This window comes from Paralichthys olivaceus, chromosome 17, assembly GCF_024713975.1.
Source record: "Paralichthys olivaceus isolate ysfri-2021 chromosome 17, ASM2471397v2, whole genome shotgun sequence".
Lineage (NCBI taxonomy): Eukaryota > Metazoa > Chordata > Actinopteri > Pleuronectiformes > Paralichthyidae > Paralichthys > Paralichthys olivaceus.
The window spans coordinates 2,962,275-2,990,016 of NC_091109.1; the positions used below are offsets into that span (position 1 = coordinate 2,962,275).

Below are 27,742 nucleotides of genomic sequence, written 5' to 3' on the forward strand. Positions count from 1 at the left end.
ACAACAAATTATTATTTATGTGGCGCATTTAAAAACAATGGCAGTTAACCAAAGTGCTGTACGATAAATGAAGACACAGTGCAAATTACAAAAAAGGGATAAAATAAGTAATATAAGATAAAATAAAATTGTGTTGATGATATTTAAAACCACTGAAGGACACTTAAAAAGCCTCAGACAACATGAGAGTCTTCAGTCCCATCTTAAAATGTATCACATTAAAGAAAACAATCATGTTGCAGTGATAAAACATTGGTGAAACTGCAAACATCTTAATATTGCACTAATAAAGTTTACTACAGGCTGGTGAGCCCCTGACAGTTTATGGTATATGGAAATAACTGGAAATTAATGCGGCCTGTTTGTGTCTTGTTGAGTCAGATTTGATTTATTACCTTAAAACCTAATAGCCGCCCCACATCATATATCACACCTTTATAGTATCATTTTCCTTAACCGTTCCTTTAGGCTGTGAAGATTAATTATCTGAGCTAGCATACATCAGATTTTAGCTGCTGAGTTAAATATGAATTTTCCACATAAATAAATCCAAACAATGTCCTGCAACGAAGAGCTGACATAGATGTAGTGCGCCTCAATTACAGTCTTCATAAATCCACAGAAGCAGAAAGGTGTTGGAGCCTCCCCACACTGAGGATGGTGATCAGAGCCAGACCGATGAGAGGACTGACAGACTTGTGTTGTTGAGGTCACTGAGTGTTGAACTCAGTTTAGCTGCAGGAACATCAGCAGCAGCAGCAGCCGGTCCAGACTGAGGCCTTCACAGCTGCTCGGACATATCATCTGTATCTACTGGGGAATAGCCCTCTAGTTGTTTTCACTTTCTCCCTTTACATTTAATATGTAGGACCAAAATACTTAACTTTATTGACACATTTTTCTTAATGATTGATTTACAGATACAGAGCTATTTTTGCATGAATAAATGACAATGACGAAAGATACAGCAAGGAAATGTGTTAAATTAACAACTTATTAAGGCCTGATCACAAATTGCAAAGCAGTTCACGTTTGTCGACTGACACTGTTTATGTCAAACAGTTGCTATAAATCTCTTATGGTATTTGAATAGAGCAACATCTGGCTGTCATCCTCGACCGCTCCAGCAGGTGGCGGTAAATACATACTAATGTACGCGGTGTTCTCACGAGGCCCTGACACAGGTTCCTCCCTCAGCTCACAGGAATCAGTCATGGAGCTTCATCAGGAATCAATTCATCATTCAGACACACATTTAGATTGTGTGGACTCACTCTGAGCTTTCATTTACTTTGAGTCATTGACGAAGTGTGATTCAAATTAAAACAATAAACAATGCAAAAACCACCAAGGCGGAAAAAAATGTAAATGAAAATGATGTTGCTGCTTTTATAGCCACAGTTTCAAAGCCCAATTAAATATCCATATACAGTTAGTTTGGCGTTTCCTTTTCTCAACATTGTCCCTCATATCTAAATCTGATGCCTCTGTCTTTGTCAAAGATCTTTATTGTCATTATACCATGCAGGTCCAATGACATAGTAAGCTATAACTATAAAAGTGGAAAGATATAGAGAAATATGAAATAAACAACAATAACATGAGGCATCACACAATGCTTCCATCATTCTAAATATAAATACTGTTTTTCATCATTATTCCCTGTTTATATTATCTCTGGGCACATTTACTCACCCTCTATGTTTCATTTATATTATAAAACTTTTCTCCTCTTGAGGTTTTTTGAGAAATTTACTTTTTAGGGTCAACTCTCAGCTGGGGGGCGGAGCTCCACGCCAGACAACGTTAGAACAATCGCCTAGCAACCACGGCCGTAAAGCGGCGGCGGGTGTCGTGAAGGGGAAAGAGGCTGGTGTTGAAAAGAGTCGAGTCCATTGTGGTGTCGGAGAGGAGTGAGCCGCTGCCCCGGAGAAGAAGCACGGGAACACGGCTGATCTCTGACCGCACACGGACCCATGAGAGGCGGACTGGTGCGGACGGTGTGGCGCATCACAGCCGGCGGTGAAGAGGAGCGAGTCGTCCGGTCGGAAAGCTCCGGTACGTGAAGAGTTAAGACCCGACACCCCAACTGTTTATCCGAGGAGCTAGCAGGCTAGCTGGCTACATACCCGGGAGCTAGAGAATGGGGAGCCCGTGCGAGTTCGCCTGAGAGAGCCGATCTCCGTCGAGCTTTCCCCCCCGGGGACGCTATCGTCGCTGCGGACGGTTCGAAGCGTCCGTGTTCCGCCGCAACTTTCAGGGGATGACACCCAGCGAGCGATAAACGATTTCTTCCACAGAAAAGTCTCCCAGGTTTGTTTCTCACTTTGTTTCCCCTCAGTCAGTCCGGTGTGAACTTCACCGGAGCGCAGTCTCCTGCACCTCAGTTTGTAGAAACTAGTTCAAACAAAGATTGCACATGAAGCTGCTTCTCTCTGCTTCTCTCTTTGGCTTCAGCCTCAGAGGATGTTTGAAACACGAGAGCATCAACAACACAGAGTTGTTTCCATCAACAACTCTTAATCAGATGCCCACGTCCTCTAAACTGTGACAGGAAGCGTTTTATTACCACAACTAGTGCTTGTGGTGGCTGTGGTGTCATTTTTTTCTGCATCTCAATCTGCTGCAGTTCATCTTATTTCCGATGTTGCTGCTTCTTGCATTAGACCACTTCAGCCATAAAATAAGACAAGATACAACTATTGATTTACGGAAGTTTATTTCCACTACAACATGATATAATGCACAAAGCTGCAATCTACTGTCCTCATGCTGAATCCACTGTGCAGCCTCCAGATGTGGATAATGCAAGGGAGAATGCATATTCATCCCTTCAGCCTCTTTTGCTTTTTGCATGCAGGACATTTTCAATTAAAGCAGCAACACTGGTTATAGGATTGAATCGCCTAAGGGGCCATTCACATTTTAGGTTTGTCCATTGTAATTGATGCTGCAACCTATTTATTATTCACTCAAAATAAACCAACAACAACAAACCACTGTATCTCAACAGGTTTCCGCTCGTCCGACCTGATTTGGATTGATTTGCCTTGTATTTTCTCTCCATGTTAGTGTGAGTATACACGAGGTTGAGAGATTTGCTCAGCAGACAGACGGACTTGAGACTGAGAAACAGGGTGTAATTCACGTTAATAGCTAAGATTGAGATTTCTGTGGAATAATAATGGTTGTGTGGCAACTTCCCTTGATTTCTTCGAGGGGAAAAACAGATTACACAAACACTCCGACTGTTTTGGTCCAGATAAAGATTATATTAAGTCTCGTGGAATTTCTCCTGACAATCTAATGAATGAATACTTCTTATTTTTCACAAGACGAGACTAATTATGGAGGCTTTCTGCACGGCTGGTCGACGAGGGAACTGTGAAAATAGACCAGTGCACTTAAGATGTTCTGCTGGTGGTTGATTTGAATATTTCTCAGCGCTCAGCAGGGGAATGTTTTGCAACTGTAAACCTAAAACCTCCCGCAGGGGCAGAATATTTTCATTTTTGACCTCAAAACCCACCGAATCAAATGGAAAAAAACAACAGATATAGAACTGCATTAGAAGTGACCTCAAAAGAAATGATAAATGTCTGTCAGGTAATTAATCCCCCCATCTGCCCATCTTCCAAACACATTTCCCATCGGTTCAAACTGAAGTTTGTTTTGGCAGCTTGATTTAATCCCTTCACATCAACGACACATTGTGTTTCGCAAGAGCATTAACGACAGATTCGCCTGTGTCACAACTTTTCAAACTTTTTGCTGAGCGATGCTGTCTCATGAAAATGTGCAGCTGTTTGAATTAAACAAAACCAAACACGCTCTCTGCTGAAGAATCCAGAGCAGAGTCTTCCCAGTTCAAGTGTTTCCTTCCAAACAGCTGCGGCAGTTGGGCGCAGAAACAGATATCATTGATATTCTCATTAAAATCTCAGGCGTTTGGCTCAGGCCAGAGATGAACACACCAACGTTCATGTGGGGGATGCTGCTAATTGGTGTTTATATTCTGAGGACTTGATGTTCCATGAGGCTTGTGAATGTTGCCATCGTTTGTATCTATCCATCACTGTCTACGTCTTTGCTGTACTCAGGCGGTCCCACTGTGGCTGAATGTTTTTGTGATCAAACACTATCGACTCCCTCAGTCGATAACCTTGACAACAGTAGTTCCTCTCTTCAGCTAGAGCCACTCATTGCAATGGAAAAGGGTGAGGGCTGGCTGGGGGGGGGAGGTCAGAGGAGGCTTTTTCCGAACTCTGAGTAGAGCTTCGTGGTAATGCCGGCTCCGGTCTCCGGAGGGGGAGATGCGTTTGTGTGTTTCCATTCAGAGATGGAGAACTGCTACTCTGTATTCAAGTGATCTCTTTCCATTCATTTCCATCACAAGAGCAATAACTCAGAGTTTCTCTCACCTTGCAGTCCATTAGCTATACATTTGTTGTATCTCTTTTCACTCTCTCCTTTACTTCCTCCTGCACTGTATTCCACTCCTTTCCACCACTTCCTCTCTCGCACTCCCTTTTGCATTTCCAGTGGAATTAATCAAGCATGTTCATGTGTGTGGCTTGACTTCATTATATCATAATGAAGTTTAGCCTCAGGTGCAGTGAAGGAAATGGGTGAGCCCGGGAGTAGCCACCATTATCTGAAACCAGCTTTTTGCACAATGAGCTGTAGGAAAGATTATTTGAGGAGGAAATTTCTTTTTGAACCTCCTCTTTTCTTATCTGAATTATTCTGTCAAAATCTAAGTTTAATAAAGGTTGTAATATTGGAATATTACAATGTCATTTTCATCCATTTCAACCTTTGTCATTCTGTTTTAAGCCGACATGGGGCCTTTTGCTTCATCTTGCGCCTTTTCTGTGCCAGTAATGAGCCATTTTGCGGCTCTTAACATCTGCCAAACTTGGAACATTTTGAATGCAAGACTCATCTCCCATGCATGAGGAGTCAGGCATCCTTTGATTTGCCCTCCTTTTCTTTGCCTTCCTTTCGAAATGCTCACCACCGTGTACTTTGTAGGCCGAGAACGCTGAAAAACTTTCTTAGCCCACTTTTGGCAAGCGGCTGTGTGCGATGAGAGGTAATTTGGTGCTTGTTCTAAACAAGTTCTCCTCTTGGTATTGTGCATCCCTCCTTCTTCCCGAGTGCAGAGGGAGCAGAGGCACCGTGGGGAGGAACGGAGGAGGGGAGCTAATTTAAAACACACTTTTTTTCTGTGGGCACAATGAGGTTTGTTCAAAAGAAAACACAGCCTTAAATTTCACTGCCCGTCTATTCCGGTGGGTAACATCTGTGTTGGAATACAAAGCGTCTGGCTTTAATTTGGAGCTAAAGTGAACTTTACCCTTGTCAAGAATCTGAGTAGGCAACCATGCCATTGAGGCCTCTGCAGTCTGCCCTTGTCTCTGCATGTTATGCTTCATATACCTCTCAGCAACGAGGTGGTTTGCAGCAGCAGTAGAGAAAGTGAGGCAGACAAAAAAATGGTTTTGCAGGTGTAAAATTCAAAAGGAGCCGTCTAGTGGGGTAATTATGATGGGAAAATATCTCCGTCTTAAATCAACCGCGCCGTCCTTCGATTAAAGCTGAATGTTTTGGTCTCATCCGCACCGTTACTGTGCGTGTAATAGCAGCAGCAGCAGCAGCAGGCAATAAAAACTAACCTCGTAGCATTTCACTTCACATACCCCTCTGCTCCTTGCTAAACAAATGTATAGGATCAAGGATAAGCCACTGCTGCCACATTTCTGTGTCTCCCTCACACATGTGAGCATTTTAACACCTGGGTTGTCTCTCATTAACAGGGAGGAATTGCCAGGTGTAGCTTATCCTTTTTACTCCAGCAATTGGTGAAGTCATTGACACAATGCACCAAACGCTCCACAGGTAATTGAGGCCCAACTCCTTTGACGAGTAAGAAGCTTCGTATCCTGCCGTTGTCAGCCTCCAGCTCATGCATCTCATTATCCCGTGCTGTCAGGGTCTTTTTGCAGGGTCTTTGCTCCAGCTTTATCGTTGTTCTCCCTCCACCTTCTCTCAGGGATGAGGAGGTGAACATCTTTTCTTGGGCAGCTGACTGAGGTTATGTTTCATCCTCTCTGAGCCCTCTGCTGATCCTAGGTAAATCTCTTATCTGCTCCCAAGATCTTGCAGCCAGGTCTGCGTCGTGACTTTCTCTGTCAGATGCTAAATGGCACTTGAATCGAAAATCATGGCGCTACAGGATATTCAGCTTCTTTTTTTTCCCTCAAGCAGTCAGCTCCATCTTGTTCCCTGTAGTAAGAGACGAACTTTATTTTGACGGAAGTTGTTTGGGGGACAGACTGGATTTTCTTTTTTTCTATCTTTCGTTTCTAATATAAATATGTTGAATATTTAATATGTTGGCCTTTTTAGTTAATTCTGAATAGAGTGTGGTTCATTTATCAGACAGGAGGCAGCCGGATGTGGACCAGCAGCTTCTTTATTTCACTTTCTGAATGAAATATAAATGATCTTTTTTCTACCCAGGTATCTCAGGTGGGCTTAAAGTAATAATACATTCAAAACATCTCTCCTAAAAGATTAATTTCCACAGTTTAAAATTTCTATCACTGTGCTTCAATTTAACACTAAAATATATAAATAAATGTCAAGCCACGTCTTGGAAATTGATGACATTATTATTGAGATTTACAGTAGCTATTTGATTTAATACCGACTTTTAAATGATTTAAAGATTGCCTCCATTTAAAAGCTGTAAAAGGAAACCCTGCTACTTTCATTATCCCCATCTTATTATGGTGAGAAGAAAATCATATGCTCACTGTTGAGTTGATTTTAGATTTGTGGCGAGAAGAGAAAAATGTATGAATCATGTTTTTCGTTTTCCTTTTAAAAAAGGAAAAGCTGTCTGTAGCTCCCCTATTTGGATATGATCTATTTTTACATTACTGATGTTTGGCATGATCTGCCTGAGGTATTTTCAGACAGAGGCGTGAGGTAGGAACCAGTGTATCCAGCTTCCTTATCTGACACTCCACAGCTGCACGTCACCCCACAATCGCCGCTCTCTTGGCTGCCTGCGGCCCTTCCAAATCTCTGCCACTTCGATCTGAAAGCAAAAACGCAAGGAACCCATCGACACGCGCACTAATCACACTAGTGTGCCTGCTCGTTAGCCATGCCCTCTCAAGTCAGCTGTCCTAATAGGCATGTCCTAATGAGCTCTAATTGAGGATGGCTCATTTGCATGGCCTGACTCAGTCTTTCTTAAAGCGACTTAAAAGATTCATTCCCAAAAAGCTGATTGGGTGGCCTAACATGGCTTCATCACAGGGACGGACTATGGGGGGGGGCCCTTGTGAGGCTTTTTCTGAGAGCATTGTTCTTGTGCTGTGAGCCCAGATTGTGGTCTCTCTCTTCCCTTCTCAGTTCCTCCTCCTTCACTGCTGACGTCGATATGCCTAATGGAGGTATTCACAGAACACCCCCCCCTCCCCCTCCCCTCTCAACCACAAATGCTGTTTCAGTGAAGCAGCCATTTTCAAAGAATCAACTTCAGATCGTGATTAAAACGAAGCAGGGCAGCTCTGATCAAAGGTTAAATTACACAGCGTGATTCCCTCCACAATTAAATGTATGATTCCTCAATTTTAAAGTGAGAAGGAAGAAAAGAAATAATCAAGATTTCTGAGTATTGCAGACGCTGTGTGATTTGCTGTGCATGGGAGGAAAAGTGATGGATACTTCTGTAGCTGCAGAGGGGTAGTCCACTGAGGAATCATCCTCGGAGCGCATCACATTTTATTTATACTAGGAGAGGACATTGTACATTTCTTCCTAATTTGATCACTGACAAGTTATTTTCCCCTTTTACATTTTTATTTATCATCCAATGTTTCAGGAGTATACAAAAACTCTCAAACAGGCACAGGCAGGTTTTATTGCATTGGCTGTGGGCCATCTCATTTCAGCTCAAAAAGTAATGAAATCTCTCAAATGACCCAAGCGATTCAAATTTGTGAGACCATTTCATATGCCAGAGAAAGTGTTTTTTTTGTTTTATTGGAGGTATCTCATGTTAGGATGAAGGGTCTGAGGTTGCAGACCCAGCAGAAGAATCTTTTTTCATTTTTTGCACTTAATCATAACCAAGAGGCCAATTGCAAAGTGTTTATGACATGTTGTTTGTTTTATTTGCCCTGATATGTTCTCCTCTCTCACTGCTTGGTTTCAGGCCTGCTGACTCAAGATTGCACACAAACACCAAGAAGGGAGAACATGACTCACTGGCCTCTGCCAGAGACCGGCATGGGGCAGTTGTGCCAACCCCGCCCCTGCCTGCCACTTTAGAAGCTACCCCGGTTTGCCATGGCGGAGAGGCATTGAGGTTAACTCTCTGACAATTATCTCAATACCTCTCCTTCTCCCTGTCCCTCAAGACCCCTCCCCTCCCCCGCTTCTGCCCCGTCCCCATCATGCTGCGGTTCCTGCCCCTCAAACTTGGTCGCCTGTACCGCTGTCTGAAGCTCCTGTTTGTGGTGGGGTTGTTCGTCATTCTGTTGATGAACACACACAACCTGTTCGCCTCCTTCCAGAAGAATGAGCTGACTGACCGACGCTTCATCAACCTCAACAAGTGTCCCGCCTGCTTTGGCACCAGCTGGTGCCGCAAGTTCATGAACGGTCAGGTCTCCTTCGAGACCTGGGGTCGCCTGCGATTCCTAGACGTATTCAATGTCAAGAATGTTTACTTTGCACAGTATGGTGAGCCCAGAGAGGGCACGCGTCGGGTGGTGCTCAAACGTCTTGGCTCCAACCAGGAGCTGGCCGAGATAGACCAGAAAATCTGCAAGAGGGCCACAGGCAGGCCGCGCTGTGACCTCATTCAGGCAATGTACAAGACTGAATTTGCCCGGATCAACGGTGATGTTCGCCTGCTCACTCCGGAGGTGGTGGAGGGCTGGTCAGACCTGGTGCACTGCCCCTCTCAGAGGCTGCTGGACCGCGTGGTCCGCCGGTACGCTGAGACCAAAGACTCGGGCAGCTTTCTGCTCAAGAACCTCAAGGACACAGAGAGAATGCAGCTGCTCATGACGTTGGCGTTCAACCCAGAACCACTTGTACTTCAGGTACTGTCTGTTTAATCTTCGTTTAAAGCAGTTTAATGCAATGTGTTTTTGATTTATTTGTTTTTACTATTTTAACTGCTTCCATTCACTGTAGTATGTTTTACACAACAGCACTAATATGGAATTTGTCCAAGCACACTAAAGCAATATTTTTCTGTGTGATAGCTGCTACTTTTATTTGCTACATATCTTCAGATTTATCAGAGCAGCTTTACCTGCAGGTGATAAATCAGCAGCAGGGGGAGGTGGACGGAGGAGATGACTGATGGTTGTAGATATCTTTTTGGTTCATACAACCTCTCTGTGTGTTGTCATATCACAACTATTATCGGGTTTATTGACATTTTACATTTGTCTCCGGAGATCTTTCAGTCTATTGAGTGCTGCTGTAAACATTGCTGTTGCTGCTGCTTATTAAAAGTAATAAGAAGAATCGTTAGAAGTATCTTTAAAGAACCAGATAGGGTGTACTGTATGGAGCAGATAGAAATAACAATAAATGGCTATCCCCTGATGGGAGAATCCCCTGTGCCTCAATGCTACAACCTCCAGAAATGTAGGGAAAATCATGCATTCACACACTCAGCATGCAAACATTTGACTTAACAGTGGGAGACCTGGGTGCAGGGGCCATTTGGCCGATCAGATGGAGCCCCAGATAGCCGTCAGCTGCCCTCCGAGTAATTGGTGTCAATTTGGTGGTGACTGTGAGGTTAAATTAGCTAGTGCGAAGGATGTGGAAGGCAAGGAACGCTAAATGCACACATCAATATTTCTTTATTTATCTGAAGTTATATTGCCATGGGAATAAAGAATAATGTTATTGCCAATGCAGATTTTACCTGAATTGTGAAAGCTTTCAGAGAAGCAGTGTCTGGATAAACTTTGCTACAAAGGACAAAGAAAGCTAGGGTGTTGGCCCGCAAAGCCCCCCAGTAAATTACAGGGTGGAGAATCCTCCTTTTCCTTCCTCTTTCAAAGATCTGAGATGAACCATTACACCCTCCCTAAACTCCAGGCTACATCGAGACCACGCTCCCGCTATCTGGAGCACGAACATTCCTCCATGCTTAGAATAGAGAAGGGCTTAAGAGCGGTGGCCTCCCAAAAGATGAGAGATTTTGGCTGGCGGCAATACTGCATATTCAACACTATATGTAGGGCAATTCTGAATTATTAAGGGATGCATCTGTAAATGATCCAAGTTGGTTTTAATTTTAATAAAAGTCTGTGTCCAGTGGATTCTCGTCACTTTGTGGGCGACAGGGATCTCTTTTCATGGCTCCCAAAGTCCAGCTTTTTTTTAGGCTTTTGAAAATACTGTTACTGACTGGATATATCAACCCATCTCTATTCTGTCATCCTGCATGTCAAAGTTATATATCATTTAAGCACCATCAACTTCCCTTTCCCTCACTGATTTACAAGCAGCCAATCAATTTCAATTTCAATCCGGCATTGACCGTGTCTCGTGAGGGAGACAGAACAACAATGGTCATGGCCCATGTAGAGATTCAATAACTTACTCTGACCTCTAACCCCCCCACACACAAACGCACAGGGTCGGACACCTCCAGGCATTTCAGAGGACAAAAAGGCAAGATCAGCCTTTTAGTTTGGGCGATCTATAAAATCTGATTAGCCTTGTGTGGCCGCCCGCCCTTCCCCCGTCCTCCCTTTTCTTCTCCTTTCTTTCTCATTGTATCTTTCCTCTGTCTGTGTCACCCATCCCTTTTTTTCTGTGTACGCTCCACAAACCGGGCCAGATAATTCCATCAGTGTTTTTAATGCCATTATGCCCCAGTTGAGAAGCTTGGTGAATCACTCCCCCCGTCCCTTATCTTGCGTACATGACACACACAAACACGTCGTGTGCACACATTGTCCGCAGCTCTCCTCACTCCACTCCTTTGCATGTTTACAGGGACTCATGAATTGTTGATCTCATCCTGAACTTATGACCTATGGGCATTAGAAAGAACTGTAGGGGGGGGGGGGGGGTGCGTGCGTGCGTGCGTGCGTGCGTGCGTGCGTGCGTGCGTGCGTGCGTGCGTGCGTGCACCAGGCTCGGGGTAACAGATGGTGAACATGGTTTGTGGGGGATGGATAATGTACAAAGAAATGTGCTAGACATCTCAGAATCACAGATCCTGAGGGCCTTGACTGTTTCGTCAGAATCACTGGACTCAAAAAAAAAAAAAGAAAATTTACGAAAAAAATTTGCAGAGAGGCTGAGAGGGCCTATGCACAAGGCTGGGCAGCAGTAGACCATAAAGAATTAATGGCGTCCATAGAGACTGAACAGGAGACGTGCTGTACTACAACACCTTGGTCTCCTTTTTTGCCAGAGGTTACTGCTGCCGTGTGGGGACTGGTTTTGACAAAAGATCGAGAAGTCCTGGCTGGATTATGTCCAGTTATTTAATGAAACCTGATCTGCACTTCAACTCTGTCGCTTAGGCTTCTAGTCAGGCTTGTAGAAATGCTGGAATATGCGTGGTTGTAGTCAAACATCTTTGGTAAGTTCGAGAGGCCATCGCTCAGTGTGTAATTTAAAGTTTCTATATTTAGTGTAAATGATTCCTACTGTCAGTCGTCGCCAGAATGATGGTTTAGCTCTTTTCCCCTGTCGCTCCCCTCTGGTTTTCTACAGTTAAATATGTGAATAGCGTTTCTGCTATGTGCTCACTAAGCTGCACTCTCTCTTAGAATGGCTTCTGTTTCCAGTCTTTTGAAGCCACAGGCAGTAAATCGTCCCTGTTTCACTATGAGAAACCAGACCTTCTTTGTCAGTGGGAAACAATCTGCTGTGTTGTTTCGACTCTGGCCAACAATGTGTTTTCTGTGTGCTCTGCGGTACAACAAGCACACATGCATACACACACTCACACACACTCACACACACACACACACACAACACCCCCACTCGTCCTGTCACGTGGAAGACAATTTGGCTTTGGGGAATAAATATTTTTGGAAGACAAAATGACGACAGCCAGACAAGAAAATCCTTGTACAATGGGAGAGCCCTTATGCAGCTTCATCTGTTTTCTCACTTGTTTCCTCTGAACCAATAGTGTTTGTCTTAAGGTTGCACAGACACTTTGGCCTGAGCGGGTTTCAGCAACTATGATCAGTGTAGTTGTGATGTGGGGGGGTTGTCTCTCTGCCACCAAGAGAGAAATACATAATGCTTTTTAAAGGTATAACCTGTAACAAAAAAACCTGCACCATATATTTTGTTGACTTATTTTCTAACATTATCATACATATTTCAGATTTTACTAATGACATAAATGAAGGTAATGTTCTATTTAGATCCGTAATTAAAGATACGCAACAAAAGAACTAGAACTATGTTATATATTTAGTTGATTTGTGTACTTGGTTCCCACAATGTTCAGACCCAGTGAAAATCCTTGTTTTATACACCTTTTATTTTGGTTGTCTCAAAATTGTCATATTTGCTTTACCCATAGCTTTTCCCCATCTCTGCTATAACTTCCAGGGCAAATAATGTGTGGTGAAGGAAAAACACTGCTAGCCAGTACGCCACAATGCTGTTTTTTCCTCTCACTGTTTTTTTTGGTCACTTGTAATTGCGTCTGCGTAACGTTTACATGAAAAGTGAGTAATTTATTCTTCTCGGTTCCCTGGCAAGACTCTTATTTTTGTGATCCTTAGCTTCTCTCCTCTGGTGAGATGACACATTGATTCATCAGCTGATGGTTGTGTTTGATGGAGTATATCTGGCCAAAACCTTAAATTAGTTTGATTTAGCCTAGTCCTCCCTTCCAAGTGATTAAGCTTGCGGAGTTAGCCAGGAGCATGTGACTGCACTTGCACCCTTTTTGGTCCTCATCCCTGTCTTGCTCAGTGAAGCTGAGAATAGGATGTGACAGGCCTGTGGGGTTAACTCAGTCAGCAGTACTCTCATGTCCTCCAGACTCAAATCTGTCCTCTCCCAGACACCCCTCTCCCTCTTTCTATTACGATCCCTCGCCACCTTGCACAGATCCACCTCCTCATTCAACACCCCAGCTTCACCGGACATGGTGACATACTCGTCCGAGGGCATGAACCTCCCTCACCACGTTTTTCCCAGAACACAGAAGTCTGACACTGATACAAAATCAGAGAAGAGACAGAAGACAGAGATTTGAACTGGATGACCTCATCTCTATTCCTCTATTTTAAAAGCAAATTCTTAAGTAAACGTTCACAGCTTTTTAAACAAACCAGTTCAATAGCCTGTTTGAATTTGTCTTTAAACGGGGGTTGATACCTCTTTGGTATGCTCTTGATTTAATGACGCTCTACATAATCTATTATGATGCTCATTCACTTTGGGGAGCAAAGCCAAAATAAACAAAATAAATTCAGGGTTTTTCTGGCACAGAGTGAGTCAAACGTAGAAACTCAACCGTGACCAACTGAACCTGGATGTATTTTTAGTTGGAAAATATATTTAAATTCATCAGGTCAGAAGTAGATGTGCTACCTGCCCACATCAGCTATGAGTCAGGTAATCCTATGACTGTGTAACTAAAATAAAAAAAGATTTCGTATGGGACCATATTTTAAATTAAGCAATAAAGAAGACAGACAAACCTGGTTGTCTCTACATTCCACCTTATCTGCAAGACAGACACAATTATTTTACAGTATGGTGAATAAAATACAAATTGGCAAAACCTTTATAATTGAATGCAGCCCAATAAAGCAGCCCTGCTATTCTGTATGGAATCTTGTCTGTTTTTCAGACTGTCTCAGGGGCTTCACAGGTAGTTTGTTGTAGTGTTTGCACAATACTATGAAATATTGAATTTTCTCTATAGTGGTAAAACAAGTGAGAAATGCACCTTTGCACACTAACATAGCTGCAGTGTTCACAAAATGTCTAATGTATTTATAAATGTATATATTTTTAAAGTCTCTTTGTTTTCTGCATGGTCATGCTCTGACAAAGGATGGACAGAATCTGTGCTGTTTATTTTATCTGTGCAGCAACAACAACAAAAATCTGCAATCTTGTGCTCTGGCTTTCTGGGTCATGCCTCTTTTACAAAGAGGATCAAAACCTCTTTTTTGTTTTTGTTTTATTTATTTCTTTTCGTTTAATCACAGACACTGCATGCTATCCTGGCTTAAGCGAAAGCCGTCTGTCTTAAAGGCCGGCTCAGTGGCTGAGGTCCACTGGTAAATGCTATTTAAGTTGCTAGTCTGTGATTAGTACCTTTTGTTTTTGGGTCTGGGGGATTGTGACGCTCTTAGCACATGAGAGTGGAGGATGTGTACGCCGCTTAACCCTGCTTCAAGTGCTCCCAAACCCCCTTTCATTATTCTTATAGGCCTTTGTGTACAGACTGAATCCTGTTAGGATAAGACAGGGAGTTATCTGGGCCCGACTCCCCTCTTTTGGCTGCCCTCGCTGGATGGAGGCCCTAGTGGGAACGGGAGAAGAGAAGGAGGAGGAAGAGGGGAGCAGAGGGTTGTGAGTGTGTGTTGTACAAGCCAGAGCCTTGTGGTGTTTTCCCCCCATTTGAATGAGCCAGACTGCTTGTGTTACCATAATCCTTTCTCTCTTTCTCCCTCTCTCCAAATACACACACACCGAAAGCGCACACATGACAGCTGTGTTTGGTTAGGTAAATGCCTGTGGCCGAACCCCCTCCCTTCTTCCTTCGCTCTCCCACCCACCATCTCCTTTTGTAGATATTTATCCCCCCAGATTCTTACTGTTACGACCTGCACCCCAGCCTACCTCAAGCCAAGCCTCCTGAAGATGCAGTTCTGCAACCCTGGAGAGTCTAAACACCATTCACAACTCTCCATGGACCACTTAAGATTGCCAATATAGATCGGTGACGAGTGGCTCTTTATTGTGCTGCGGCCTCTCGAGAGGGTTAGGAACTAATGTTAGAGCAAAATATGCCTTATAGCACACCAGCTGACCTGTGGTAGTAAAACCGTCAACTGCATTAAAACATCAACCACCTAAGTTCTTGTCAAAAAATATGAGGGGTCAGGGAAATACTGCAGCATTCTCCAGTTTTAAACATTTGTACCCGCGTAGGCCTATACCTCTAGTGTTAGAAGTCTTCCATAGTGTGTGAAATACATGTTTGCCCGATGCTGCAGAGAGGTTAGAGTGGAGGGTCAGTGACAGCGGTCTCCCTTCCTCACTGCACCACCCAGCTGCCCCTGAGATAATTAGCGACTGCTCTGAAATACACAACCCTTGATGTTGGCCTCAAACCCACAGGCCTCAGGTCTGCAGCCAAGTTTCTCTTGGGTTCCTCCCCAGCCTCGTGGGCGGCAATACCACCTAAACTGAGTCAACACCGCTGCGTATGACTTAATACATTCCTCGTCTTCCAGCAGAGGGGATTTATGAGGTGGCTCTGTGCGCGGTGGCTCAGGTTCAGGTCAGCACAGGGTTTCAGCTATCAGCCAGAAGCAAAGTGTGTACTCACAACCCTGAGCTGCACTGTCCTGTGCTCTCATTCCTCATCCTGCTCTCATTCTCTCTCTTTACAGTGCAGAGGCCTGCAGAACTCAAAGACCTATCTAACCTATTTCTATCACTGCTTGGCAGAGCTCACCTAATTGTGTGTCTGCGTGTGCACTCTTCCCCTCTGTGCCACACAACTGTATGTGGTCAGCTTCTCCACCTGACCTCTTGGTTTAGATTTGTGTTTTTTGACCTCTTACTTTGTTATTGGTTCTAACTTCTCCACACACCCGCACGCCCAGCAGTCCTATTTAGTTTCAGTCTTCTTCATTCAATGATTTTTCCTCTTTCCCAAGACTGCTGCCAGACTGTGACTTTGCACTCTTTGAACTGCACGTCTGGTAAAGAAGGAGGCAGGGCCTTTTCTAAATTCAGATTCATACACTTAACAGTCTCAGTCTCTAGCCACTCTTCCTCTTTTGGGCTCCGAGAAGGCGTTTCCTGGCTTCTATGTCAGGAACAGACAGCACCCCTATTCTGTAGTGCAGGGTTTGGAGGGGTAACAAAGTAAAGGGGGAGTGGGCTTAGTATGAGCAGCAGCATGAGATGAGAAACAAGAAGAAAAGGGTTGAGCCAGGATGAAGAGTTTGCACCGGTTCCCCCGTGGGGCCTGAGCTCTCGCTGCGGACTGGATTTTAAACTTTAAATGGCCAGCAAAACGCCAGACGGGGCTCGCCACACATCCTGACACACAAGATCAACAGGAGAGCTGCACAGAACAGCAACATGTTTTTTCGAGTCCAGCCTCTTGGCGAACTCAGCATTGCAGACAGATGTGACTCCTTCTTAACACTAAGCTCCTTTTGATAAACAGGTTGAATATTGTTCATTTTGCACCATCAGGGCTGAGAAGTTTTAGTTTTTTCTTTGTTGCTGCTTTTGTTGTCGGTGTGTCTGACTAATCGTGCCTGTCCTCCACACTTCCTCAACTTTACCATTTGATCCCCAGACTCTTGACGAGTCTTGTCCCAACTTGTTTGCTATGAAGCGATGGGGTTTTGTTGAGAACAGAAAATGTTGGGAATTTACACCACACCCCCCTGAGGCTGTACACATGAAACACTTATGTGGCAAACTACCAATTTCCTTTTAGCTCTAAGTAGATGTGGTTGCAGGATGAAGGCAACTGCTTCCTTTAAATTTTGCATTTATAAACATAGCTCTGTGTGTCCACCATATTTGCCTGTGTGCGCTTCTGTGTATGTATTTGCGTGTTTGATGGACCAGTGTTCTTTGCAGACCAGCCAAGGCAATATCTTGGGAGCTGCTCATGTTTACCCGGCCCCTGAATGGAGGTTGTTATCAGCCCTAGTCACGTTGCATGTTCTCAATCACACACACACACACACACACACACACACACACACACTCTCAGATCCAGTTTCACGTAGATGCACACACACACATACGCACAAAGAGCCTCTTTCCAACCCTCACACACACACGCCCACGCCCTCCCCCGAGTGGCCCAGTAAGAAGGGCATGCCTTTGTCAGCAGATGTCAGGACGCAGGTGTGTGTTCCTGTGCCTCTCGCTCCATTCGTTTCATCCTCTTCTCCAGAGGCTGCCCATTTGTCTGTGGCCCTGTTTCATTTCAGCCCACTCCAATCCAACCCCCCAAGAGGATGCCAGTATTTCTGTTGTATTACAGTGAGGGGAGTGAAAACCACAAACACCCCTGTCAGTGCTACTCGAGTGCACTGGCACAACCTTTAAGATGGGATCAGTCAGACTTGGGCCTAGAAGTCACTGAGGTCGTCTTTAATGAGCAGAAATTTGTTTTGGTCTGTTTTCCACTTTCACTTCCTCGTGTCTCCTGAGCCAGTCTCATTATGTCTGTAACGCTGCAAGAAATTCTCACAAGAAAATAAAAGCATTTGACACTTGGTTTTATAAGTCAAAGGTTTTGCTGAGCAGGAGATAAAAGGTTTTTATCTAACGACAGGGACAAGAAGTGATAAGACCTTTTAAAGCAGTAAAATTCGCTGGGATGTGTCATTGGAAGTTTTGCACCTTCAGCATTTTTTCATAGCATAACATCATTGGGAGACGACTGGTGAACTTCACTACCTGTGCCGTCCCAACACACACATACATTACCTCCTAAGTCTGTTCAGAGATTGTGCAGTGGATGTAATATTAGACTGGGCCTTCCAATTTATTTTGCCCCCCCTCCTGAACGCCTCATTGCGGACGTTAATGACTTCTGCAGAGTAACCATTTAAAGAGTGCTAAGGGAGAATGATTGGTGGGACAGGTGGAGTATTTATCAACCTCTGTAATAGGCGAGTTTGAATCCAATGCTCAGGTGCCCACTTCATGTGCTTGCCTACACTGTTGAGTAATTCTCACCTTTAGGATTATTGCATATAAAATTTAAATGAAGGATGCTCATAAAAATGGCACCAGAGGTATAAGTCGTCAGGAACCCGGTAACTGACCGAGCGCAATAAGCCTGTCAGTGCCGTGAATGAGCGACATCTATGTTAAGAACCGCAGAAGAGGGCTGCACAGACATGAAGGCGTTCTCATAACAGCCGTTGACAGTGTCTGAAAGTAGCCGTAGGGCATTCATCCTTCTCCTCCCTCCCATCAGCCACCCCCCCCATCTGCCGCCGCTCTACATTTGCTCCCATTCAGGCTGCAACCTGACAACAAAGAGAGCGATGTGTTTAGCAGGCAGGTCTTTGCTGGTTTATTCCTTCTGTCCACTGGAGCGGAGAGGTGAAAGACACTCTGTTTGTCTCCTGTGTTTGCCGTCTCCATCGTATTCTCCCCTCTCAACAACACACCACCGGCCTGCACTTCGCAGCATCCATCCATCCAGCCACCCTGCAGGGATGGGAGATGGAGGATGGTGTTTTACAAAGTAGGTTTAGCCGTAACATTGGACAGGCTAACTTTTGTCAACAAGACCGAGAGCCGCTTAGATTTGCAGCAACATAAAGCGATCTGAGGTTTGAATCTGGGTCAAAGGGAAGTGGGCCTAATAGGGATGTATCACCAACTGTGCCAACTTCAAAAATTAGCAAGCCATTTCAGATATTTAGCCTGTCAAGTCTCTAATCCTAAAATCTCTGATATAGGAATGCCTGTTAGCGAGCAACATCTCAGAAGTCTGGGATTGTCTCCTTTCCAGCCAGCGCACAGTATGTGGGCGTGTAGTCAGCCCACTATTATCCTTTGTTTCTCAGCATCTGCTGGAATTTTTCTTTGGGAACTTTTTTTGAGACACGTCTACTTCCTGAGATTCTTCCTTCTGGTTTGTTACATTATAAAATGTAGAGGACGGTTATTAGTCCGAGAGTTGTTTGGGAAGTTGGTTTAGTCAGGCACAGACAGACTGGATGCTGTTGGTGCTTACTAGACAGACTTCTGTCTGTTTCACAATTGATTGGTTTGCCTCAGGGAAATGGGCTCGACCAGGACTGCACTATATGTAACTCATCATTGTCCTCCCCTTTTGGTGGTGGATCTTTCAACAGATAGACCCTAAATTATAGCTTTACACAACCAAAACAGGCTTGTAATAGACTGTCTCTCTCTCTGTATCGTTATCAAACATCACAGCATCAGGAACTTGATTTTTCATCCGTCAGATTATTCCAAGGATGTTTGTGCAGTCAAGGACCCCTTTGCCAGGCGTTCTTATCCTCCGCTTAGAATTGCAATCAGCTTGTTCCATCATGTACTGTAGCAGAGGCGAGATCCATATGCTTTGGCCTTCAATACACTTAGCAAATTATAGCCTTGTCAAGGGGTGTAATAAAGAAGCTCAAGAGCAGCTTAGTTTGAGGAGTGCCTGTGATAAAAATGTCTCCACACTAGTCAAAGGTGTACTAATGAACCTGCAAATTACTGCATAGTCATCTGTTCACCTATCCACATTTTTTCACATGGACTTTTTAAGCGTCTCTATGTGCGGGAGTCCAGCGATTGTCTTTGAGAAACAGTGGCTGAATAAATGTATGTTTCTAAATAATTTGTATTTCATTAAAGTTTAAAGGGATTTAGCGCAGTCGCCTCTCTCTCGACAGAAATTGAAAGCTGGTGAAGTATTACGTTACCACAAACGTAAAGTAAGACGCAACAGTCATAGTAGGTCACACCTTATCTGCAGTGACCTGTTGTGCCCCCCCCCCCCCCCCAATATCTCTGATACGATTGGGTTTCAGAGAGGGAGGGGCTCCTCAGGCGGCTGTGAAACATGAAGGCTCGTGATTCTCTTTCTGTGTCTGCTGCACGGTGGCTGCCTGCCAGAAACAGCAGCCTAAGACAGATTTGTTACATAGGAATTGTGGGCTATCATTAAGCTAGCATATGGCTGGGTGTTTATTGTAAAAGATGGAGGCCTATGGCAGGAGGGAGGGGGGGGGCTGTTATCTTAAAATAACAGAGCTTATCACTTGTAGCAAAACTTATATGGACCAAGAAAAAGGAACATTTCATTGTATTATTTTCATCAATTGTCCCACTCCATTGTGATAGCCTGTGGAAATGAAATGGACCAGGAGAAAACGAAGATCTGTTGAGGAAAAGTGTGAGACACAAGAGCTCATGAAAAGAAATGGAATGAGACATTCTGAATCCCTGAGCAAGTTTTCCAAATGCAGCTTACTAACACTTTCATGTTAGTGATGACAGGTGACGATGTGATTTACATAATAAAATGTTGTAAATCTGAGAGATTAAGGTAGTTGTACAGCAACAGTGATGCCGCTCAGTGTGAGTGGTACTAACTTAATCATTAATCATTTTTAACCCATAATACATAGTGATTTTCAAAGCTGCATTAACTTGGTTAGCCAACACCAGGCTGCAGCTTAAATCGCCCCACTGCTGCATCACAACACATCAGGCTTTCCTGCTAACTGCTGCTTCCACAAATCACCTCCTATCAGTTCTCTGGAAGCACCAAGTATGGCAGCATACATCATTTCATAGCTGTAGGGCTTTACCACAAACTGCTCTTTTCTTCTATTAAATTGAATCTGTTATACCCTGCCCTTCAGCAGATTTTCAATTGTGTTTAGAATTGTGTGACAAAAACTACCCTAGACTGCACATGACCACTTTGTGTTTGGTGTGTGGGATTTTTAGGTCTGTTTATTTCTTCTCTCTCTGAATTAAGAAAGTGATTTGTGTGAAAGATAAACAAATACTTTCTGACACTCTCAAGGTTCTTGCAATTCATGTTTTTTCTTCTGCGTTTCAAACTCAGGAGGGTATTTCTCCCGCTGCCAAGTCTACACTACACAGCTTGACATCTTTTATGTGTTTCTAATTCAACAATTTCTGTTTTCATTTGTTTCTCCCTTCTCCCAGAGCTTTCCATCAGATGAAGGGTGGCCATTCGCCAAGTACCTGGGAGCATGTGGGCGCATGGTAGCTGTCAACTACGTGGGCGAGGAGCTGTGGAGCTTCTACAACGCACCCTGGGAGAAGAGGGTCGACTTGGCCCGTCAGCTGATGGACATCGCGGAACAGCTCACCAACAACGACTTTGAGTTTGCCCTCTACCTGCTCGACGTCAGCTTTGATAACTTTGCGGTCGGCCCACGCGATGGAAAGGTCATCGTCGTCGATGCAGAGAACGTTCTTGTGGCAGACAAAAGGCTGATCAAGCAGAGTGAGTGGCAGCGTCCATCATTTCCTGAACACATGTGATCTGTGTGTGTGTGGGTGTGCGTCCATATGTCTGTGGGCATCACTAATACAGCTTTTTCCCCAAAGTTACCATTACAACTCATCTTTGTTCACAATCATGCATGTGGATCACACCTTTAAACATTACCACCTGTGGAGCTACGTAAGGAGAGAAATGCTACTTGTTTTACATTAACAGCTGGGACTACTTCACTTGTGTGATTAGTGCTTCTCGAAAACTGTAAAAAAAAAAAAGATAATTAACCATTAATTATATTCTGTAAGAGCCAGTGCATGATTCAACCGTTGACCACAGCTTCGATTCTCCAGAAAACACTTTATGTGAACTACGTCAACTGCAGCTGATGAGGCAGTGACAGAGGTTTGAGGAGAGGACTCAGGGGAAAGACGGTTGTGGGCAAAGCTGCACATCCTTGAAGCCTCCTCTCTTCCAAGAATACACTCCTCCAGCACCCCTTCTGCCTTCAACATACACGTCCCCATCAAAGCAAAGATCGCTGGGATAACGAGCCATCTCCACTGCCCCAGTTTTCTTTTGCCTCTCAGAATAACCCTCATAACAAGAACAGAGAGAGTTACACATCACACTTTCTCTGTCCGACCACAGAGTTCCCCTTTCTGGGGTTACTTCAGAGAGACGGGTGGCCACTCAATCGGGCTCTTATAGTTGTCCCTTTTCTGTAGAAATCCCAATTAAGTGGTAAACTGTTGTCTCTAAGTGTTGAGGTTCCACTCCTGCTGGGCTTTTAAAACAACACTAATTACTGCAATGTAATTCTCTTCAATCACAATGTGACCAAAGTTCAAAATATATGGGCTGATGCGCTGAGGGCATAGCACTAATTTCAAATGTTCCAGCTCAGATTTATAAAATGTTTTAAGTTAAAAACAACAATTACTGTCTTGTCAGGAGCAGAATTCTAATAATATGAAAACATGGCTATTTTCACCATTATAGCATTGTTTATCATATCATCTGACATTTGATTCTACCTTTGGGCCTCGTGCCAGATATGAACTGCCTGTATGTGTCTTTGTGAAACAGTGTTTGTGTACATTTTTTGGTTTAAGGAAAAGTATTGTAATGTATTCATCCTTAGATAAAGTACCAGTTTTTCCACATTACAAGATCCTATACCTGAGAATTGCAAAAAGCTTTTCAGCATGTATTTACGCCAACGTGCAGTTGAGGTTCTTTTTCCTGGAGTTTACTTCATTTCTTGTGGGATTGTTGGGTTTGTGTGTGCCTCGCTCAAAATTGTGTATATTTACCTTATTGCCAGTAGCTGCAATTTTCCGCCCTGTCACGCTGGCCCTTTGCAAGTCCTAAAGCACAATCCAGGTTGAGACTCCCTTTGTCTGGCCGACACATTTAGAGCTTGACAACTCAAGCTGCTTACCGTGGCCATTCAGGGTTTAAGCCTCAGGAATGTTTATGTGCTCCTTGTGTGTTTGTGGGCCTGGATTTGTTTGTTTGTGCGCCAGGGAGTAGAAGAAGAAGAGGGATGACGGCAGTAATGAGTATTTCGAGGTCATGGCCACGTGTCGGACAGCAGTAGGAAATAGGCGCGGTAACCCCACGCGGCTCCACAAGCGGAGAATCCAACCCCTGCAATTAGAGCACAAGTTTGAAAGCAAGTTCAAGTGTTTGGTGCAAATCTCATCAGTCTAAACTGAGGCCAATTGATTTGCAAATCAAACACACAGAGAGCCGTGCATCGTTCCATCCTTCCATCAGGGGCATCCATATTGATGCGATGGGTTTGCAGCGAGATAAAATGCACGCCATGTTGAAGTCGGGCCATGCGCCGTGTGTTTGCACAGTCCAGTGGTGCGAAAGGAGTCATTCCCCATCATTGAGTTTATGGTGTTTTAGAATGGTTTCAACCCTAGTGGTTTCTGAAAACACATGCTGTATAATGTAACACACACACACTTCATTCACGCTCATTCTCTTCTCTCCCTGACACGATCGTTCACTGACTGAGACACACACACAAATGCAGCAGCACTTAAAACATTCACACACACGCAGTCTCGCTGTTTCTCTCACATTCAATAATGTACCCTTAACACCGGCATGCATTGTGAAAACCAGCTCGTACTCTCGAATGCCACCAGTAAGGCCACACTAACAAGTATTTCAGGCCCAATGACCCTTCTCAAGTGCAGAGCTGGGAAGGCAGAGGAGTGAGGTGAATGTTTACAAGTCCAACTTCAGCTCTTTAATGTGGAAGACTCCAGATACGCAGGAAACAAAGGAGGCTGGTAGACCTCATCACTCTGTGGAGGCTTTAAACGAGGCGTCATGGCATGAATAAACAAGTGTTGCTAAAAATTGCAATGTTCCATTAGTCTTCAGTCACAGTCTTTTGAACTAACCATGAACTAGAATCATTTGTTTTATTTTAATGCCTCATAAATCAGAAAATATTCTTTCCTTAAGACATGTACCTAGTTGCTAGGGAAGTACAATAACGTGAGTATTTAATACAAAAAATAAAAAAGGTCTGATGTTGTTTAGTATGAAGATAAAGTGGGAATCAAATATGGATTTCAGCAAGTCATAACCTGGCAAATGTGCAGCTACAGTACCAACTATTTAAGAATTTAAGACATGTAAAGGTGTAAAACAATCATTGAAAATGAATTGAAACTGATTTAGTTTGTTACACTCAGACCTGCAGTGAGAAAGAAAAAATAGACCTCAGTCTTTTATCTTCAGCTTTTTAGTTTGAGTCTCCAAAGTGTTTTTTTTCTTTTTTTGCTTTGCACCTCTTCGTCCTTGACTTTGAACCTTCTCCTTCCTGCTCTTCTGTTTGCAGTGCGTGCGTGTGCATGCGTGCATGTGTGTGTGCGCATGCATGTGTGTTAATGCGTGCATGTGTGTGCGTTAGTTGGACAGTCTCCTGATGCCAGCTGTCAATCAGTGCTGAGGTGTGATGCATGGCCGGCTCTGAAACATTAATTGCTTTGGCCTCAGCTCGCTGCTTTATGTGCATATATGTGTATGTATGCGGGCGTGTGCAAGCTCGTGGTATTCATGCTCCGGCAGATCCATCTTCATCACCTACTCTGATTGAGGTTGATATGCCCCTCCTCTTCAGGGGGCCACAGGGGCCCCTTGCTAACAGGGCAGCACTGGATGTTTGATTGAGTTGTTCTGATGAGCCAGAGGAGAAGTGCATTACAACGCTGATACACTGATTATGTGTTTGCATCCTCTGGGTCCTCCCGCACCCCCCTCCCCACAATGTTATTGATCTGCTTTTTAATGCACAAACCAATAGCTCTCTCTCATCATGCAGGTTATTTTCTTACCTCCCCCCTTTACCCTGCACAATCTTCTAAAGGGGGAAAAAGATGTTGAAATGAGCTGGAGAAAGAAATTTATTTGCTCAATAAATTTTGAAAGAGGTTCATTTCTTTCAAAAGAAATTGTAGATGACTTGTTTGGCTGTGTGCTTTGAAAAAGAATTTCCTGTTGGGGGCAGCGGGATGTCAGAAGCAAAACACTTGGGTCATAAAAGCCTCCGGTCAGGTTGATTTCTCAGGGAGTAATTTGCAATGAAAATGCAAAAAAAGCTATTATTCGTCTGGGTCAGGTACAGTCATACGGTTGATTGTAATCATTCAAAATCAGTTTAGTTTCCAATCTTGTTATTCAAAAAAGAAAGGCACCAACCTGTGAACTGCAGGTTGGTTGGAACTCCTACACTATTTACAGAAAGTTGCTGAATTCCCATTAAATGAAATAAGTTCAGGACCTTTTTTGTTTGAATGATTTTCATCAAAGTTTGAAGACCTGATCTCATTACGTATTCACCTGATGAAGGCTGTAAAAAAACAGCTTATGAATCAAATGTTTTTATATGTTTGCAATGAATGTTATGCATCTATCATGAGTATTTTTTATGATCAGTATATATTTATGGCCGTGTGTTAATTTAAGTGTTTCTCTGCATCTCTTTTCAGACAAGCCCGAAAACTATGACGTGTGGTACGAGAGCCGCTTCGAGGAGTGCGACCGGGAGGCCTGCCTGTCTTTCTCCAAGGACTCCCTTTGTTCCAGGGTCACCGTGGACCACAACTACTATGCTGTCTGCCAGAACCTGCTGTCGCGGTATGCTACGTGGCGGGGCACCACCGGGGGCCTCCTCCATGACCCTCCCGCCCACATAGCCAAAGATGGACAACTCGAGACTCTGCTGGACGAGTGCACCAAACCCAAAAAGCGCTACGGTCGCTTCCAGGCGGCCAAGGAACTGCGCGAATACCTCACACAGCTAGCTGCTGGCTCCGCCTCTGCTACAGCCAGGTAATGAATGGAGTTGGCGTCAGCCTTAAGCACTGAGAGACTGGATTCCTTTAGACTCTTCATCTCCAGACTCTTGAGATCCTGGTTCTTGTACATGATGTCATTTGCTCCCTTTTGTGCACCGGAGCAGGAAGGTGTTAGAGGTCTCGCATCAGGAAGTGTGAGAATCCAACTTCAAAGCAGATTTGTTAAAGCTCAAGCTTTTTACCTGACTTTGCTCCTGTGTGAAAGAGCAGCGAGGCACTAAGAGATTCTGGTTAGAACCAGGATAGAGAGGGGATAGAGGTAACTGCTCCTGCCAGGGTGGGCCTGCCATGTCTTCAGGGTGGGGGTGGAGTGAGAAAGGGCTGTGACGCATCCCCTAAACGCATCCTTCACTGGACCCAGGCTAACGCAAAGCAGAGCGTCCGAGCGACAGCAGCAGCAGCAGCAACATCACACGGCCATGACAGCATCTATTCAGAATTGTTGTGTTTCATAACACTGAAACTTAACACCTGTCTCATGTTGCCCCCAGGATCTCTCTCTCTTTTATTTTTTTATTTTATTATTTTTCAGGGCTGAATTTAAGTAGATTGGTACATTTACATTTTTGCTGTGCCATGGCTTTTTTTTTCCTCTGTAGCATGACTGCAGGGAAAGTGGAGGTAGCATGAATCTCCCGCTGTCAGGCAGCAGGGAAGGCCAAGCTACTGCAGGTAGAGCGGAGAGAGGCGGGGGGGGGGGGGTTGGGGGTTCTGCTTTTCATGCGGTAGAAACAGAACACCCTTCACGGCTATCGGCAATCATACGGCAATCATCTTTTTTTTCTGGGTGTTATTTTCCCTTTAATAGGAACCAGAGAGAGGGAGACAGCAGCACATAGGAAGAAGGAAAGGGGGTAATTATACAGTGGTGGTCCCTTGATGCAGATGTGCCTATACCAAAGAGGCTATATGTAATATTAAAAACCCGAGCAGTACAGAGTGACAGCACCTTTCCCTCCAGTTGTTCCCCATTAGAGCTGCCCAAAGGAAACCGAAATGTGTACACAATTTCGTATGAGCTGGCAGACCTGCATACTGATTTTCTCTTCGGCAAGAACCAAGACAAAGATTGGCAATACTTGATGCCACATAAGCCCCACTGCTTTGTGAATCTCCCCTAGGATTGATAAATGATGATCAGTTAGGCCGAGACACGTTTTTCTTTAACCATGCAGCAAAAGCTGGACTAAAAAAAAAGGGAGGGAAATGGAGTGATTCTTAAGACGACGGGAAAACACGATACAACTGCAGAGCAGTGGCTTCCTGCGCCAGTTTCTCTTTTTAAATGTCTGTAATTGATAAATGAAGCCTATTGTCCAATCTCTCACGCTAGTGTCGTGAGCTCCATCGAGTAAGAGGTATAAAAAGGGAATGAAGATATTCCGCAGCTGGCTTCTGACCTGCACTTTTAAATTTTGCAGCCCAGAAATTTCTGTTGAATATTTAAACACTCAGCGCCTCTTGCAGGTTGATTTTTACACTCAGCCAACCAACAAAATTAAAGCCTAATCACAAATATAGGCTCATTTTCTCTGGCTCCATATGTTTCGTATGTCATCCGTCTCAGTGTTGTGACTGCAACTCTAAATTCCCAGTGGAGTGTTGTGTAGCACGGTCAATAGACAGGCCAATAATCAAGTAAATACGAGCCACTCCATCTAAAGCAGGAAGCACGTGACGCTCGTCGGTTTGGAAAAGCAATAAAGAGAAGTTCGGCTAATGTATATCTGGGTTTGAAGCCACCCCTCCTTCGCTGTGTCCGATACATCCCACGTCTGGAGGAACCTGGAGGGATTTGTACGTGCATAACTAACTGTTCACTTTTGTACTGTAATTTTTCTTTTGAGTATTATATCAGCATTGTCTGATTTTTCCTGTGCCTTTCATTCAAAAGTTGTATTTACAACTTTTAGTGGGTTTAAATATTGAAATAAATGAAGATATATATATATATATAGATATATATACAATTGAATTCTGTCTGGACTCTTCTTGATTCTGTCTCAATCTTCTCTTCTCATAATTCACCATGTAAGTTAGATATTGCCTTTATAAATTTTGACTCACTGACGCACAGCTGGATGTCAGT

At 44.0% G+C, this 27,742-nt stretch overlaps 1 protein-coding gene across 2 annotated transcripts; it reads left to right on the plus strand.

Moving 5' to 3' along the window:
• Positions 1–1,841: 1,841 nt before the first annotated feature.
• On the plus strand, positions 1,842–27,628 carry dipk2ab (divergent protein kinase domain 2Ab). 2 transcript variants are annotated; one of them, XM_020087661.2, is made up of 4 exons: positions 1,842–2,313; positions 8,234–9,128; positions 20,968–21,271; positions 25,285–27,628. In XM_020087661.2, the coding sequence occupies exons 2-4, from the start codon at positions 8,475–8,477 to the stop codon at positions 25,629–25,631; spliced, it is 1,305 nt and encodes a 434-aa protein (XP_019943220.1). In that variant the 5' UTR covers positions 1,842–2,313; positions 8,234–8,474; the 3' UTR covers positions 25,632–27,628. The 2 variants fall into 2 exon arrangements, with proteins under 2 accessions (XP_019943220.1, XP_019943221.1); XM_020087662.2 differs by having other exon boundaries at positions 1,870–2,058.
• Positions 27,629–27,742: the final 114 nt, after the last annotated feature.